At 44.0% G+C, this 17,856-nt stretch overlaps 1 protein-coding gene and 1 long non-coding RNA gene across 7 annotated transcripts; one reads left to right on the top strand and one right to left on the bottom strand.

Annotated features, from left to right (window-relative positions):
- Nucleotides 1-276: 276 nt before the first annotated feature.
- On the bottom strand, nucleotides 277-10,832 carry LOC118395467 (complexin-1-like). The gene is made up of 4 exons (XM_035789280.2): nucleotides 10,587-10,832; nucleotides 9,589-9,706; nucleotides 5,531-5,709; nucleotides 277-1,501 (listed from the first exon to the last, which is right to left on the bottom strand). Exons 2-4 carry the CDS (start codon nucleotides 9,617-9,619, stop codon nucleotides 1,307-1,309), a joined length of 405 nt encoding a protein of 134 aa, XP_035645173.1. The 5' UTR covers nucleotides 9,620-9,706; nucleotides 10,587-10,832; the 3' UTR covers nucleotides 277-1,306.
- A 1,367-nt stretch (nucleotides 10,833-12,199) lies between these two features.
- On the top strand, nucleotides 12,200-13,884 carry LOC127908100 (uncharacterized). 6 transcript variants are annotated; one of them, XR_008066184.1, is made up of 5 exons: nucleotides 12,200-12,476; nucleotides 12,817-12,986; nucleotides 13,021-13,122; nucleotides 13,370-13,437; nucleotides 13,579-13,884. It is a non-coding gene; the product is annotated as an uncharacterized LOC127908100 (long non-coding RNA). The 6 variants fall into 6 exon arrangements; XR_008066188.1 differs by having other exon boundaries at nucleotides 12,885-13,122; XR_008066187.1 differs by having other exon boundaries at nucleotides 12,851-13,122.
- The last annotated feature ends 3,972 nt before the right edge of the window (nucleotides 13,885-17,856 follow it).

Raw genomic sequence — 17,856 nt, 5'->3', positions numbered from 1 at the left:
GGAAGGTTGAGAGAACTACATAATTCCAGTCAGCCAGACCCCCAATGAGACTTGTGCCATGACGGGATCAACAGCTGCTTCCAAAAAGAAGCTTTGGTCCGTTTGGATTGGTGGCGGACTTGATATTTCCTGCTAAGAATACCCAAATATTGATAACTTTTTTAGTTGCATCCTATGTTAATATTTATTGTAAAATAACCTATCCCTCAAATAATGTTTACTTTCTCGAAAGAACAAGACATACCTACCAAAGCATTGGGAGAAAAAAAACAACCATTGTGTCTGTGAACCAGTTTTATTCATTCTCAAGCAAAACATACATGATGGTCCTTTATTGCTGATAGCATTCCATTCTGATTACCAACATAACATTCTTACAACCAACCCACAACCAATTACAACAGAATTATCAAGCATTATTACCCTCATTCTTTAACAGTTCTTCGCAAATTCCCGACTTTGACCAACCTTCTGGCAGTCCAGTGGGAAAACAGCAATTTCCCTTTTTATTCAGGTGATGGAAAAGCTAGCCCTCCAGTCGTCACAGATTTTGTAATAGCTTTAGAAATCATGGTTAAAAAGAAATACATGTTATAGCAAATCCTGATAGCGTTGTTGTTTAATTCCGGTTTAATGTCGAAGCATAACGTTAAGTGGCACTGCTACACCATGGTTATCCTCCCCGTCCAAAAACTGTAAATGAAATTCCTGAATGCATTTTATAAACATTATTACATCATACCTTATAATTTAACCACATTCAAAATCAGAGTTATTGCCATATATTTTTGCGTGACTAAGAGAGGAAAAAAAGGATATTGTACATATTCACAACTTGACTTGACAAAATGGCATGCAAAGACATAAGGTACACAGAATTTGAATATAAAATTGAGTTTAGACCTACGCCATGACCATATGGCTACACCGGGCAAGACATGACGACACAGTATGTGGACATATATACGTACTTACGTGTGTGCAAACATTTTCACATAAACCTCATAGACAAAACCAAACATTACCCTAACATCATGATATGATTCTTCAAACGTCCTATAAAGATAAAATATGGCTTATAGTGTTATTCTCTGATGTTTTTGTTTTTAGACAGACGCACGGTACGATTATTTTTCATGTATCATTTTTTCCAACCAACCTAAAACAGGTGAAGCGAGGAATGTTTTTTTTATGTTAATTTCCGGTGCTAACTCTCCGCTGCAGGGGGGCAGAAAAGTAATCTAAAACTCTCACCTAGAAGATACCGTAACAACCTAATGTAACTCCCAACAACGTTGTTGCTCGGCTACTTCTTCAACATGTCTTGGAGAGGACCAGGGAGGTATTTCATGACCGTGTCCATGATGCTTTCCTCTTCGTCATCATCGTCTCCGCAGCCCTTGGGCACGGACGATTTGGGACGGGTCAGACTGCCCTCTGCAGACTGCTCCATAGCAGCCTGGGCCTCGGCCTCAGCCTCCTCCCTCTTCTTAATTCCGTACTGGAAAAACAACATGATACTAGCATTATGGTAACGTTAATATTATTGTGTCAGACTGCCCTCAGGAGAAAACGGAGTGCAACGTTATAATAACATTAACCCCCGAAAATACACTTCTTATGAACGCCACGTGGTTAGGAGGGAGGTGGGGAGTGATACAGGAATTGTCTTCCTCTTTTAATGACTCTGTCTAAGTATGTGTATTCCATGTATCTGATACTGTCTGGACCAAAAGAGTATAACATGTTGTCTTTGTAGAAGTTGATTGATTGATGCCAGCAAGCATTTGGCCACCCTTGATCAAACAATTATAAAATAATTAGCAAATCAGCTTTGAGCTGAGCTCAACTGTGAGTTATCCTAGTGCAGTGAAACACCCTGCAAGGGAGGCCAGTTTGGATTTGGCTTCAGACCAATCAAAAAACACAATTTTCAGATAAACGTGTCTGTTTCTGGTCTGCTTGTGTTGATGTGCTGCAGTTGCTAGCTTGCTAAATTGGCCCTTTCCTAAGCCATGGATGGAGATGTGGATTTTGACTTGTGGTTTTGACTTTCGCTGCACAGGCCAATAATTATGAAGGCGATTAAAATCTAACCATAAATTAATGTTGTACCACTGGCTTGAGATGATTGAAGTTCAATATGAGTCTAAATGTAGCCTAGTAGTCTAACTAGCTAGCTAACTTTAGCTGGTTCATTGTTGCTCATGCGAGGAAGTCAGGCTAGCAAGCATTTTAGCTATGTAGCCCATGACAACAAAAACTAAAAGCGTGCTGTAGGACAAAGCCATAGACCATTTTGCCAACATGAAAGAGAGGATGATGGCATTGGTGTTCAACTAGTCTACAAGAAGGGTGAGTAATAATTTAAAAAAGGGTTTTACTTGTGCACGAACACACAGACACACACACACAGAAATCAATACTATGGACAGCCACATGATGTTGTTTAAGTTGAAATGGTGCTGGAATAGCTGAGTTCCTGTTGTCTTTGTGCTGACTTGCTGTAACTCTGTGGTTCTAAATCAGTAGTTGTTTAGTAAACTGTCAAACATGAACTTGCTTGACCATGCTGCAGGAGATAACTGTGTGTGTGCAGGAGATAAACAGCGGGAGATAACTGTGTGTATGTAATATTTGCTTTGTGGGCTTCTTCACTGGACAGATTTTGTTGATGAAACAAGCGTATTTGTGTAGTTGAATTTATTCTGCCACTGTGTGACTTGTCTTTTTGTTGTCACGACCTGATTGCATATCCCGGTGGCGTATGATCCCGGTGGCGTATGATCCCGGTGGCGTATGATCCCGGTGGCGTATGATCCCGGTGGTGTATTATCGAATGGGTTAGAGAGCAAACAACGCAATTATCACATCTGTTGTAATATGGTTTTTTTTTTTCTGCCTTGGCTCATGTAGTTTTTTATGAAGTCACCTTCTCACCAACTGCACCACGCAGCCATCACCTGCATTGTGGGTGGCACTATTTGTCAACCAATCACCAGGGCGTTTTTGTTTTTACCCGCGTGAACGTGGCCCAGAATTTGACTGATGTAGGAACACACTTTGCCAGGATTTCTAAAGCTACATGGGATACAAATGAAAGTGATATTTGAGACCGCTCTCTAACCAATTCATTGTGCAGACATTGTTTTCAGTGTGCGTGTGTGTGATATGGGGGTATATTATTTTGACATTTATACCGATAAAAAAACAACAACAAAAAACAATAGCAACAATGTTGACACTGCAATGTTGATATTTGCCTTGCAGTTGGATAACCACCACAGTCGTCCGACTCTCGGGCTATCGCTTCGTTAGGCTTATCGCACGAACACACCCATTCTGTTCTAATGCTGTAATGCTACTACTCACGTTACTGGGGTCTGTGACCTCGATGCTGATTGCATGTTAGCTGTAATTCAATCAGAGTCACTGACTGGAACGGGCCTCGGGGGTTAGACCAAAATAACAGTCCTTGTGCACTCGCTGTGCTAAGAGAATGCATGGCATGTCATCTTGTGCAACAAAAAGAAACTCAAAAAGGGGAAAGATGTATTAAAACTCGCTCTCTTTACTGCGCAAGCAGAATGTTGTTTTTGGATCATCTTCTGCCAATCCTCCTGGGAGCGAAGTGTAGGCTTTCGTTCCAACCCTGCAGTAACACACCTGATTCAGCTAGGAAAGGTCCAGACTGAAGACCTCGATTATTTGATTTAGGTGTATTACTGCACCAAACTGCACACCCTGAGGAACCCTGGATAAGGGCTACTCCAGGGCTATATATTACAGGACATTGAGGATAGGATTCAATACCAAATGTGGTGTGAGCCATTGTTGTACGGTAGACCTACGTAATAACATGTTACAAGAATCTATTTTTGAACTTGAATAACAGAAACTTGGAGATGTGATGTCACCCACTCTGTTGGAAGTAAGAGAGAGTTTTGTGCGTGTGTGTGGTGTGTGTGACAGAGAGGGTGAAAACACAAATCTGTGCTAATTAATGCATCTCTCAGAACAGAAACCCAACTCTCTTTCCTCTGACATATTGTGCACAGCTGTTACTAGCGCCCTTGTGCTTTTTGGGTTATTTTTAGGATCTGTCAAAAAAATATGCATTTTTGTTACCCCTTCCAAAAACAGAGCTGTTACAACCCTTCTCCTCTGCCTCTCCCAGTCTCTTACAAATATGTCTTTATTTGTCTTTTACTACACTCATAGAAACAAAAGGTGCCATCTAGGTTTTTTTGCTGTCCCCATAGGAGAACACTTTAAAGAACCCTTCTTGGTTTCAGGTAGAACCCTTTAGGTTCTAGGTAGAACCCTTTTGAGTTCCATGTAGAACCCTTTCCACAGAGGGTTCTACATGGAACCCAAAAGAGTTCTACGTGGAACCGAAAAAGGGTTCTCCTATCGGGACAACCAAAGAACCCTTTTGGAGCCCTTTTTCGAAGAGTGTAGGGCAGTGCTACCAAGCAGACATCAACCTTGATATTATAGTCCATTGAGAGAATTCAGGAGAGAGCGCGACCTTGAGGATGAGGGAGAGGAGAGAGAGGTGAGATGGGGAAGGATGGAGGATAGGGGGGAGGGGGCTGGAAGGCTGAGGTCATCCTGTCTTTGGCTGCCTCTGCCGTTCTGCTTTTCAGAGTCTCTATTCCCTAGCTGTTATCTTCCTGCACTGTGGTGGCTAGTGGTTTCATAGCAACCTCCGCTAGCAACCATGCAGCAGCAGTCCATTTGGCAGCTGAAGAGGAGCATCGCTTTAAATACGTTGCATCGTGGGAAATGTAGTCCTTCCGGTGGCCTGATATGAGTAAACATTATTTTACAATAGTTTCTCTTTTCTTTCATTTAAAAATTAGCTTCAATTTTTGCTGAGCGCCTCGAGCGAGCCGCGTCGTGTATGAAACGTTTTTAAAAGTGAAAACAATCTGTGCTCAACTTCCCAAAAAATGGGGGTTCGTGCCATGAAAAGGGAAAATGGTTTCGTTGGAGGGCAGCCAAAAAACAAGGTCTTAGAAGAACGCATCCTCCAGTGTCCTCCCGATGCTGTCAAGCGAGTGAACAGTGGCCTCGACTGCAGCTCCATTAGCTGACCCCTGCTCTCACTGGGGCCTCTGCCAGTGTGGAAACAGGATAGCTAGCAGCTCTATACCGACGGGCCAAACTCACTTTCACTTCCCTTACAGTAATTCCAATGTTTTTTTTCATTGTGTATTTAGGCTGTTTGAGAAGGTTTGACTCCTAAGCAACCTGCCCACAAGTGCAATAAGCCAACACAGCTACTTTACTAGGTCAAAGCTGTGTGTTGTAACATCTTGATAAGAGTATGGGTGAAATAGGCCTTGTGAATTTACTTTATTTTTTCATCATTCTTATTTTTCAATAAGAACTAGGGCCCGGGAGTTGTTCCAGCTCAGGTCAAGAGGTGAAGAAAAATCTCCGGGCCCAACATGAACTAAAGTTGCCAGTTGATAGAAAGGTAGTGTGCATAACTGTTCAACGTCACATTTATTATTTCATTTACCTTGTCTCTGATGCCTTGTCGCATTGACTCCCTTTCCACCTCCATCTTTGCATATTTGTCTTTCCTCTCCTCCTCCTGCTGCCTCAGAGCCTCTTGTCTTTCTTCCTCTTTCTTCTCTGCATCGGGGTCGGGCTCCTCTTTGTCTCCTCCCATCATCTTGCCCACATCAGGTGGCCCCCCTGGGTGACACAGAGACAAAGGGCTTGTTCGACATTGCAGCCGACAGTGCGGCCGACCGCAGACTGACTGACAAATCACCTTGCATCATAAACAACTACCCATTATTATATTGTAGATCAGTCAGTCGCCATTTACCCACAATGCATCATGGTTTGACACTCTCGGACACGGCCATTGACAACTGTCAGACAAACAGACCACATTTACACACATTTTAGTCACAGACACATTATCCAGAGCAACTTTCAATCGACTTACAATCAGTGATGTTGTCACTTTCGAGTTATTTATTTTTTTGATTACTGGGACACGGACAAGAACATGGTCCCAGGACTAAAGGAGGTAGCACTCTTGTCATTTTTTCCCCCAGCACAGAATATGTAACTGTTTCGGTGTTCCTCATATAATGAGAAACTATGTCGTGTTCTCCTGTGGATCCATCCATTCGTAACACAAGATTCGTTTTTTTCAACGCAGAGGAATGCTGAATGTCAGGGGAAGAAAATGTTACGTCACAGTCGCAAGCATTCCGCCAAATGAGCAGAACCGTTGCAGTCCGAGGTATTGCCCGGATGTGCCTCACGACTGCATGCTTGGTCAAGGCGAGAGAGGGAGGGGGAGAGAGAAAGAGAAAGAGAAAGAGAGAGCGCTAGAAAGAGGGAATTCCAGGAGACTGCTGTGTCCCTGGAGCGAGCTGCTAGTCTGTTTTTTTCCTTCTCTTGCTCATCAGCATAAAAAAGAACTGCAGCAAAACAGAGAGAGAGAGAGAGAGAGAGAGAGAGAGAGAGAGAGAGAGAGAGAGAGAGAGAGAGAGAGAGAGAGAGAGAGAGAGAGAGAGAGAGAGAGAGAGGTAGAGAGAGAGAGAGGTAGAGAGAGGTAGAGAGAGAGAGAGAGAGAGAGAGAGAGAGAGAGAGAGAGAGGTAGAGAGAGAGAGAGAGGTAGAGAGAGGTAGAGAGAGAGAGAGAGAGAGAGAAAAGGGAGACTGCTGCTCCTGTGGTCAGTTGATCAGGGCTTATTGAGCTGACTGTCAATCTACATTCTCTGATCAGATAGAATCCAGGTTATAGAGCCTGGTTAAACCATACTGAACACCATACACTCACTGGGGAGCACACTCGGCAGAGTGTTCCATCTGGTTTAACCAGGCTATATCCAGTCCAGGTTAGTATCAGCAGTGCTAAAAAAGCTGTGCTTAGTAATAGGCAGCATCAACCCCCCCCTCTCTTCTCTCTCTCTCTCGCTCTGTCTGTCTTTCTCTCTCTGTCTCTCTATCTGTGTGTCTCTCTCTCTCTGTCAGTCTTTCTCTCTCTGTCAGTCTCTCTCTCTCTCCCTGTGTCTGTCTCTCTCTGTGTCTCTCTCTGAGTTTGTATGGTGAGTTGATATGAGCAGTAGTTATAAATAGCCAGCTCTGGGTCTTGGTGGCGTGTTCTGATGATGACTGCATTGTGTGTTTTCTGTTTCATTGCACATCATGTGCTTTGAAGAGGAAGACGTGTTTTATGTGGTCGGGCACATTAGATTAAGGATTAAAGAGGGCCCTTTTTATGAAACTGTGTAACTGTGCGTCGTCTCATAAACCATCTTGCTCTCCCTCCTCCCCCTCCTCTCGGTCCTCCTCCTCTTCGTCCTCCCCCGTCATCCCACTCCTCGGTTTTACAGTTCTACTGTCTCTACCGTTTTGACATTGCTGGGGTAGAATCCATTATTTATAGATTCTGGGCTGTGCACTGGAGGAACTCAAGGTCACACACTCACGGAGGGAAATGATTTGCTTTGCAGTACAGAGGGAGGGAGTCGGGGAGATACAGGAAGCAGTGAGGGCACCCTCTCCCTGACAATCTCATCTAAGTGTTTTCGAATAATGAGATTAGCTTTGATTTTCAGTCAATTATCGAGCTAGAAGAGCATCTGAAGATGCCTCCGTTCTATTTTCTGTTGAGGAAAGGGAAATTAGGCCTCCACTGCGTTGTTCGTTGCCCCTCGGCAGTACAGTACCCTTCACAAGCAGGACAGATTCCCTGCAGGCTCAATAAAACGGTAGGTTTTCTTGGAGGTGAGAAATATGGCTGATTCTCCCCAAGGCTCAATGGAAGTCTGAAGCCCCACCGTTATACTGGATCTTACACCTATCAGAGCTGGTCCCTTCCGATCGGCAGCTAGAGGAAAAAGAGGTGGTTTTCAGATTGGCTGTTAGTCTTTCATAATCTTGTGTGTTTCAATGTTCCTTTTTTCCTTTCCATTCCAATGTTTCCCATTGAGCTCCACTATGTGGTTGAGTGTTTTTGGGGTTAATGTGAAGGACTAGGTCTCGGTCTGAGACTGGTCTTGCTCAAGTTCAGATCCTCCTCAGATGAATCTTGAGTTGCTGCCTCGGTCACGATGACACGCCGGGTCTCGGTCTGATCAGGTTTGTGCCAAGTCAGCAATGAGACACACCTTGGCCATTGAGTGTATGTGTGCTATCGTAAAATAGCGTGCACTCTATCCAACTCATACAGTTTCGGCATCCACGGCCTGTATTCACAAAATGTCCCAGAGTGCTGATCTATGATCACATCCCGTCATGGATTTTACAACGGTGGAAACTCTCTCCAGCCAAAATCCGAATGCAGCACGTCTATCCATGATGGGAACGGTGCAAGTGCACACCGCCCAGCGGCGGTAGAGTGTCTGAAATGGCAGCCTATTACCATATGGTCATGCTCAAAAGCAGTGTACTATACATAGAGAATAGGGTGCCATTTGGGAAACACACTGGGTGATGGAGTCAGTGGGGTGGATTCTGACAGGCGTCTGTCACCAGCTACCTGCAGCTTGATTGACAGTGGGAAATTGCTTTTTGTTCTGTCAGGTGACGTAGACATCGTGCAGGGACGTAATAAGAGTTCAGACATATGGAAATCAAGAGATGAGATTTGTGGATAAATGCCATGTATATATACTTCAAACACAATAATAATTAGTTGTTGATTACGTTGTGATTATTTGAAATGATTATTTATTGACTGGTGTATTTAATTCATTGATGTGTCTGTTGAGAAGGTTAAGTTCATCCCTTTGTGCTTTACTGTCATGACTGTTCCTCTGCATTCAGGCTCTGTTGTTCAAGTGGTCTAAAGGGGGCAGATTAGTGCAAGTTGTTTGTTTAAACGTATTGGCTGACCAGCCACATTATATTTGTGACAGGCATCTCAAAGTGAACTGTAAGAAAAATGAATTTAGTCACGTCTGAATGAGTTAAATGAATACAAAAAATACTAGGTTGATATTCCAATAGATAACAGGCCAGATTATATGAGTGTAAAGCAGAATAGCTGTGTGCATCTACAGTCAAACACTTTAATGCTGGTATGTGAAAAGGGGCAATGCTACTGTTTGTTTAAGGATTCGTATCATGGAGACTGGAGAGAGCACGGGGCGATGCAGAAGTTGGTGGTTGGTCCTGCATTTCAATGAGAAATGTCAGCTACCTCGCGCAATCTCGACTCCCACACACCATTTCTATAGGCTGCTCAGCCAGTGCAGCAGAAGCCCCTAACAATGCAGAAGACCCCAGCAAATATGATGAAAAAGTACCACAGATGTACAGTATTATAGTTCTCTACACTAGGTGTTCACTTATCACGTTTGACCTTAACATTTTTTATAATATAGTACACAGCAGTTTTGTCCATACCCATATAATGATAAAGGGACAATATAAGTCTAAATAATATGGATATAGATTATAGTTTATAACTATATACCTATTCATTAACTTAGAAATAATGAATAGAATTGAAAGAATGTCACTTCCCATCCCGTGTACTGTATATGGTGCATTGCCTTTGAGTGTCCGACACGACTATGGTAATGGTGCAACGCATTAATCAACTTACCTCCCATAGCTGCCTTCATTACAAAATTCATGATGATGCTTTAAGTCTTGCCTCCCCTCAGATTCACAGTTTCACGTCAGACAGGACAGATGCTGCCCAGGTGCCAGAAGAAAGAAACCTTCGAAATTAAGACAGTAGAGGTTGAGTGGTTATATTGACCCATAACTAACTTTCTCTGTCAATCGCAGTGTTGGATGCTCCCTCCTTTTAGTTTGCAAAGTGAATGGTGTTGTGATTTACAAACAAGATGCGTTGTTGGCTACACCTCCTCCGGGTAATGCTAACCTCAAATGTATAAACCACTCTATTTTAGGAATTTATTCTGACGGGGTGGATTCCACGGAGAGAGCTCCGTGGAGGTCAGAAAAAGGTCAATTTAGAGCGGTTTTCTTGTCACATATTTTGTGAAAAGGCTATATATTGACGGCACAGGTGTCGTAAATAACCGGCCCAACGTTGGTAACCTGCAATAGCGTAGCCTAGTACGTTTCATGGGGCCAATTAGCTTTCCTATACGGTACTTCAAATGGGAAGAAGCAGCCTCGTGTAAGCATAGGCTACCAGTCAAGATATAGCACACCAATGCCGATAACAGGGTTCATTTGATCAGGGGAAATATATAAGGCTAATCAATTCCTCGAGCCCATAATCCGCGTTCAATGTCAAACTTTCAATTGTCAGGATTCAGTCATATGGTTCAAAACCCAAATGCACCGCGAGTTGTAGCCTACGACGTCCCAAGTAGGCTAATCATAATCCCAACCTTGGGTAATTTGAAATGAATAGGGCCTGCGATCACGTTTTTTTAAAGATATATATTTTTAAATTCCCGACACATAACCTTGTCTGAACCCATACACAGAGCTACCAAAGCAACAGCAAAAATCACTTCCTTTCTCGAGCGCGAAGCGATTTCAGCACCATTTTTGGGGGACAGCTCCCAATTCGTCCCACAACATCAACATCTCTTATGTCTTGCGATCGGGACATGCGATTACCTTTCCGAGCGCCTTGGATCTCTCGAAATAGCAACGTTATCCTGGCAAAATATGGAAGTTGTCGCGAAATGAAGTGGGTGTGGAGATCCTTTAGATGCTCACTCTGAGCATCCCTGCTGTATTTCCCACCGTCTTCCTGGCTTCTGCACAACGACTGCACGCGCGTCAGAGGAGGGAACTGCAGTTGCTGTCTGACGATGAGGAGAGGAGGGTAATCACATGGGAGTTCGACCAACCTTCTCCCAAACGTCCCACGCCTTCACTGACAAAAACCTACTGCAAAACGTCTGCTGCCCCTATTACACAAGATTAGGCTACTAGGTTACACTATTTGGCAAACTTCCACTTAGATACCCCAGATTAGCTCTATATATATATATATGTTTTCGCAAGTAGGGTGAATGCACACTTCAGCTTACGTAGGCTTCTGTAGGTAACTCACGTCATGCACCATTTCAGTAGCTCGTTAATTCATTGGAGTGGAAATGTCACAGCGCTTTACATAGTTGGGGGAAACACCTCATCCACCATCAATGTGTGGCACCCACCTGGGTGATGCACGGCGACCATTTTTGTGCCAGAACGCTCATCGCACATCAGCTAGAGGTGAGGACTGATATATGACAATTAGGAACGAGGGGGATGATTAAGTGGCCATGATGTAATGGGGCCAGGTTGGTAATTTAGCCAGGACACCGGGGTTATCACCCCTACTCTTACAATAAGTGCCATGGGATTTTGAATGACCACAGAGAGTCAGGAGTCTTGTTTAATGTCCCACCTAAAAGACGGCTCCCTACGCAGGACAAATTTCCCTTTCCCTGTGGCATTGAGATCTCCTTAGACCAGAGGGAAGTCTGGCCCTTCAACACCACTTCCCGCAGCATCTGGTCGCCCATCCAGGGGCGACCAGGACCGACACTGTTTAGCTTCAGAGGCAAGCCAGCATTGAAATGCAGGGTGAAATGCTGCTGCATACGCGGTTTTCATGGCACGCTGGAAATCCGAAATGTATATATATATATATATTTTTTTTTTATCAACAAAAAAGGCATAGATTGTTCTTCATTCACCACTGATTCGGGAATATAACATTTTCATAGTCATGGCATGCTTGGTTCTATAGCTATTGTCGAGATTTTTAAAAACGAATTTCCACCGAATATCCAATATAAAACGAAATATAAAACAATGTCATGTTCTTGTCAAGCATCCAATTACCCCGACATTTAATAGTAATGGTAATTTCCCTGTATTGTCCTCCAGTCAATGTGACTGTGACAACCGGCATGAAAACAACACTATATGAGACCAGTACGAATTTGGCTAATGCTTAATTAAAAGCCACTGTCAAATATAGCGAATGGATGGAAGACACTTCAGCGAATGTTTGGCACAACCCTTTTCATTTGCATTCCCCACCAGGCTCCAAAGCTGTTCAGAAAACTATTTAAAATGTCATGAACCATTTCTTCACCTTACCTTTATCCTACTCTTATCTGAAATGGAATAAGTGTGTCTTCTTTGTGTTGATATATGGGGTTTGGTTAGGTACAGTAATTCCACATTTCGAAAAGGATACACACAGGGTCAACAAGCGTGTTTTTAATTTCTATTGTCTGCGGTCGGTTATTTGAAACCATTCCTTTTATAAGTCAAATGAGCGTCAAAATAAAATGCATGACAATTCATTTTGATGCATTGGTGCATCTCATTTCAATTACGCTAATTGAGCGTAAGACAACCAGACAAGGTTACTAAACGTTTTATTTGACCTTTATTTTACCAAGCTATCCCATTTTTCAAGGGAGAACATGGGACAGAAAAATCTAACAGAAAATAAGAAAAATATACAAAAAAGCTAAATAACCCTATAGAGAGGAGAAACAGGTCTCATAAATAACCCTATAGAGAGGAGAAACAGGTCTCCTAAATAACCCTATAGAGAGGAGAAACATGTCTCCTAAATAACCCTATAGAGAGGAGAAACAGGTCTCCTAAATAACTCTATAGAGAGGAGAAACAGGTCTCCTAAATAACCATATAGAGAGGAGAAACAGGTCTCCTAAATAACCCTATAGAGAGGAGAAACAGGTCTCCTAAATAACTCTATAGAGAGGAGAAACAGGTCTCCTAAATAACTCTATAGAGAGGAGAAACAGGTCTCCTAAATAACTCTATAGAGAGGAGAAACAGGTCTCCTAAATAACCCTACAGAGAGGAGAAACAGGTCTCCTAAATAACCCTATAGAGAGGAGAAACAGGTCTCCTAAATAACCCTATAGAGAGGAGAAACAGGTCTCCTAAATAACCCTATAGAGAGGAGAAACAGGTCTCCTAAATAACCCTATAGAGAGGAGAAACAGGTCTCCTAAATAACCCTATAGAGAGGAGAAACAGGTCTCCTAAATAACTCTATAGAGAGGAGAAACAGGTCTCCTAAATAACCCTATAGAGAGGAGAAACAGGTCTCCTAAATAACCCTATAGAGAGGAGAAACAGGTCTCCTAAATAACCCTATAGAGAGGAGAAACAGGTCTCCTAAATAACTCTATAGAGAGGAGAAACAGGTCTCCTAAATAACCATATAGAGAGGAGAAACAGGTCTCCTAAATAACCCTATAGAGAGGAGAAACAGGTCTCCTAAATAACCCTATAGCCTATATAGAGGAGAAACAGGTCTGCCTAAATAACTCTATAGAGAGGAGAAACAGGTCTCCTAAATAACTCTATAGAGAGGAGAAACAGGTCTGCCTAAATAACCCTACAGAGAGGAGAAACAGGTCTCCTAAATAACCCTATAGAGAGGAGAAACAGGTCTCCTAAATAACCCTATAGAGAGGAGAAACAGGTCTCCTAAATAGTGCCCTATAGAGAGGAGAAACAGGTCTCCTAAATAACCCTATAGAGAGGAGAAACAGGTCTCCTAAATAAGCCCCCTATAGAGAGGAGAAACAGGTCTCCTAAATAACTCTATAGAGAGGAGAAACAGGTCTCCTAAATAACCCTATAGAGAGGAGAAACAGGTCTCCTAAATAACCCTATAGAGAGGAGAAACAGGTCTCCTAAATAACCCTATAGAGAGGAGAAACAGGTCTCCTAAATAACCCTATAGAGAGGAGAAACAGGTCTCCTAAAACACTGCACATGCCCAGAAGCTGCTGTATGAATTAACTATTAATCTCCTATCTGCTCCTATCTGCTCTCTCAATCTCTGCTCACTCTCTCTTCCTCTCTCTCCCCCTCTTTCTCTCTCTTTTTATTTTTATATCTATCCTTTCAATCTCTCTCACACACACTTATCTCAGCCACACTTATCTCAGCCTCTCCCCCTTCTATCCCCCCCATGCCCCCCTCCCTCTCTCTTGTCTCTCTTTCACTCTCATTCTCTCCCCATCACTCGGTCTCTCCCCCTTTCCCCTTCAATCTCTTCAATCTCCCCTCTTCACTTCTCCCCCCCCCCCTCGATCTCTCTCTGAAACAACATTTGCATTATTTAACAGCCCCTGCAAGGGTGACTTCGTCTTTGCGTGCTTGACATGCTGCCTGCGCCCCACTGCCTAGTGCTAGTGCCTATATACCAAGCCCCACTGCCTAGTGCTAGTGCCTATATACCAAGCCCCACTGCCTAGTGCTAGTGCCTATATACCAAGCCCCACTGCCTAGTGCTAGTGCCTATATACCAAGCCCCACTGCCTAGTGCTAGTGCCTATATACCAAGCCCCACTGCCTAGTGCTAGTGCCTATATACCAAGCCCCACTGTGAGTCTTTGGAGCCAGGCAGCTATACTAATAACAGACTACAGTAGAGGGTTAGAAGAAGGGCTGTCAAAGAATCCATTCATTCATCAAGGCACTGGGACTGTGTCTGGTAGAAGCACACTGACACAAACATCCATCATTCTCTATATAGAACCCTCGTGTGCTGTAAAAATGACATCCCTCCGTTACGGAACTCACACCAGAGAGGAGGGTTCGAGGAGTTCCAATGAGCTGTATTGTAGAATGTTGGAGGAGAGGAAGAGGTTGAACCATTTCACTAATTGACTGCTAACACAGAGGTTGGCTATGTGAGAAATGTTGCTTTTAGTCCTGTGTAAAAAGCTCAGATTATCAGTAAAGGATATTTGACATTGTGGGAAAATGTTGTGGGAGCCTGTAGTGTTTTCAGTATCATTGCACTCTGAGAAATATGAATCAATTGTACATTTCACAAATACATTTTAGTCATTTTGCAGATGCTCTTATCCATAGCAACTTACAGTAGTGCACGCATTCATTTTCGTACTATCACACTCCCTATGATATTCTTAGGTCAATTCCCCTCATCTGTGCAGACCTGAAGGACACCTCTCTCTCTGACTCTATGTGCATTTCCTGAAGTAGAGCAGAGCCGAGGAGGAGCGCACGTTGGCTTTGATATTAGTGTCAATCAACTGCACTTTGTGGTCTCAGGAGTAGGTGTGACTGCCTGCCTGTCTGCCTAGCTGGGCTTCCACTGCAATGCGTAAAGGGTTCACTCCCCAGCGAGGGCGGGTCCAGCTCGGCCGGACGTCCTGCAGCTATTGTGATGAGAGAGACATTTAAAAGTGTTAACCCTCGCAAGGCTGCCGGCCCAGACGGCATCCCTAGCTGAGTCCTCAGAGCATGCACAGACCAGTTGGCTGGTGTGTTTATGGACATATTCAATCTCTCCCTATCCCAGTCTGCTGTCCCCACATGCTTTTTTGATGGCCGTCAATCAATCAAATGTATTTAAAAAGCCCTTCTTACATACGCTGATGTCACAAAGTGCTGTACAGAAACCCAGCCTAAAACCCCAAACAGCAAGCAATACAGGTGTAGAAGCACGGTGGCTAGGAAAAACTCCCTAGAAAGGCCAGAACCTAGGAAGAAACCTAGAGAGGAACCAGGCTATGAGGGGTGGCCAGTCCTCTTCTGGCTGTGCCGGGTGGAGATTATAACAGAATATGGCCAAGATGATCAAATTTTCAGAGATGACCAGCAGGGTCAAATAATAATAATCACAGTGGTTGTCGAGGGTGTAACAGGTCAGCACCTCAGGAGTAAATGTCAGTTGGCTTTTAATAGCCGATCATTAAGAGCATCTCTACCGCTCCTGCTGTCTCTAGAGAGTTGAAAACAGCAGGTCTGGGACAGGTAGCGCGTCCGGTGAACAGGTCAGGGTTCCATAACCGCAGGCAGAACAGTTGAAACTGGAGCAGCAGCACGACCAGGTGGACGGGGGACAGCAAGGAGTCATCAGGCCAGGTAGTCCTGAGGCATGGTCCTAGGGCTCAGGTCCTCCGAGAGAGAGAAAGAACGAAAGAAAAAAAGAGAGGATTAGAGAGAGCATACTTAAATTCACACAAGACACCGGATAAGAAAGGATAAATACTCCAGATATAACAGACTGACCCTAGCCCCCCGACACATAAACTACTGCAGCATAAATACTGGAGGCTGAGACAGGAGGGGTTGGGAGACACTGTGGCCCCGTCCGACGATACCCCCAGGCAGGATATAACCCCACCCACTTTGCCAAAGCACAGCCCCCACACCACCAAATTACCATCCTGAGACAATGTCGAGTATAGCCCACGAAGATCTCCCCCACGGCACAACCCAAGGGGGGGCGCCAACCCGGACAGGAAAATCACGTCAGTGACTCAACCCACTCAAGTGACGCACCCCTCCTAGGGACGGCATGGAAGAGCACCAGTAAGCCAGTGACTCAGCCCCTGTAACAGGGTTAGAGGCAGAGAATCCCAGTGGAGAGAGGGGAACCGACCAGGAAGAGACAGGAAGTGCAGTTCGTTGCTCCAGTGCCTTTCCGTTCACCATTGTTCCTGTACCCAAGAAGGCAAAGATAACTGAACTAAATGACTATCACCCCGTAGCACTCACTTCTGTCGTCATGAAGTGCTTTGAAAGACTAGTCAAGGATCATATCACCTCCACCTTACCTGCCACCCTAGACCCACTTCAATTTGCATACTGCCCCAATAGGACCACAGACGATGCAATCGCCATCACACTGCACACTGCCCTAACCCATCTGGACAAGATAAAAACGTATATAAGAATGCTGTTAATTGACTACAGCTCAGCATTCAACACCATAGTACCCTCCAAGCTCATCATTAAGCTTGAGACCCTGTGTCTCAACCACACCCTATGCAATTGGGTCCGGGACTTTCTGACCGGCCGCCCCCAGGTGGTGAAGGTAGGAAACAATATCTCCACTTTGCTGATCCTCGACAACGGGGCCATCAAGGGTGCATGCTCAAGGCCAAAAAGATCATCAAGGACAACAACGACCCGAGCTTCTGCCTGTTCACCCTGCTAACATCCAGAAGGCGAGGTCAGTACAGGTGCATCAAAGCTGGGACCGATAGAGTGAAAAACAGCTTCTATCTCAAGGCCATCAGACTGTTAAACAGCCATCACTAACACAGAGAGGCTGCTGCCTACATACAGACTCAAAATCATTGGCCACTTTAATAAATGGATCACTAGTCACTTTAAATAATGCCACTTAAATAATGTTTACATATCTTACATACTCATTTAATATGTATATATACTGTATTTTATACCATCTATTGCATCTTGCCTATGCTGCTTGGTCATGGTCCACCCATATATTTATATGAACATATTCTTATTCCATCCCTTTAGATTTGTGTGTATTAGGTAGTTGTTGTGGAATTGTTGTATTACTTGTTAGATATTATAGGAGACCACCAAAAATTCTGAAATTTTCATCCCTAACTACAACATTTTCAGACAAGATAGAATGGCCAAATGGGGCGGTGTTGCAATCTACTGCAAAGATAGCCTGCAGAGTTCTGTCCTACTATCCAGGTCTGCACCCAAACAATTTGAACTTCTACTTTTAAAAATCCACCTCTCTAAAAACAAGTCTCTCAACGTTGCCGCCTACTATAGACCACCCTCTGCCCCCCAGCTGTGCTCTGGACACCATATGTGAACTGATTGCCCCCCATCTATCTTCAGAGCTCGTGCTGCTAGGTGACCTAAACTGGAACATGCTTAACACCCCAGCCAACATACAATCTAAGCTTGATGCCCTCAATCTCACACAAATTATCAATGAACCTACCAGGTACCACCCCAAAGCCGTAAACACGGGCACCCTCATGGATATCATCCTAACCAACTTGCCCTCTAAATACACCTCTGCTGTTTTCAACCAAGATCTTAGCGATCACTGCCTCATTGCCTGCATCCGTAATGGGTGAGCGGT

This window comes from Oncorhynchus keta, chromosome 16, assembly GCF_023373465.1.
Source record: "Oncorhynchus keta strain PuntledgeMale-10-30-2019 chromosome 16, Oket_V2, whole genome shotgun sequence".
In the NCBI taxonomy this organism is placed as follows: Eukaryota; Metazoa; Chordata; class Actinopteri; order Salmoniformes; family Salmonidae; genus Oncorhynchus; species Oncorhynchus keta.
The sequence above is the reverse complement of the archived record's forward strand: the minus strand, read 5'-3'. Positions and strand labels throughout refer to the sequence as shown.

Coding starts and splice junctions, on each gene's coding strand:
- LOC118395467 (XM_035789280.2), bottom strand. CDS start 9,619: ATGAATTTTGTAATGAAGGCAGCTATGGGAG. Junction 5,710..9,588: donor AATGAAGGCAGCTATGGGAG/GTAAGTTGATTA, acceptor TGTGTCACCCAG/GGGGGCCACCTGATGTGGGC. Junction 1,502..5,530: donor GACAAGGCATCAGAGACAAG/GTAAATGAAATA, acceptor TTGTTTTTCCAG/TACGGAATTAAGAAGAGGGA.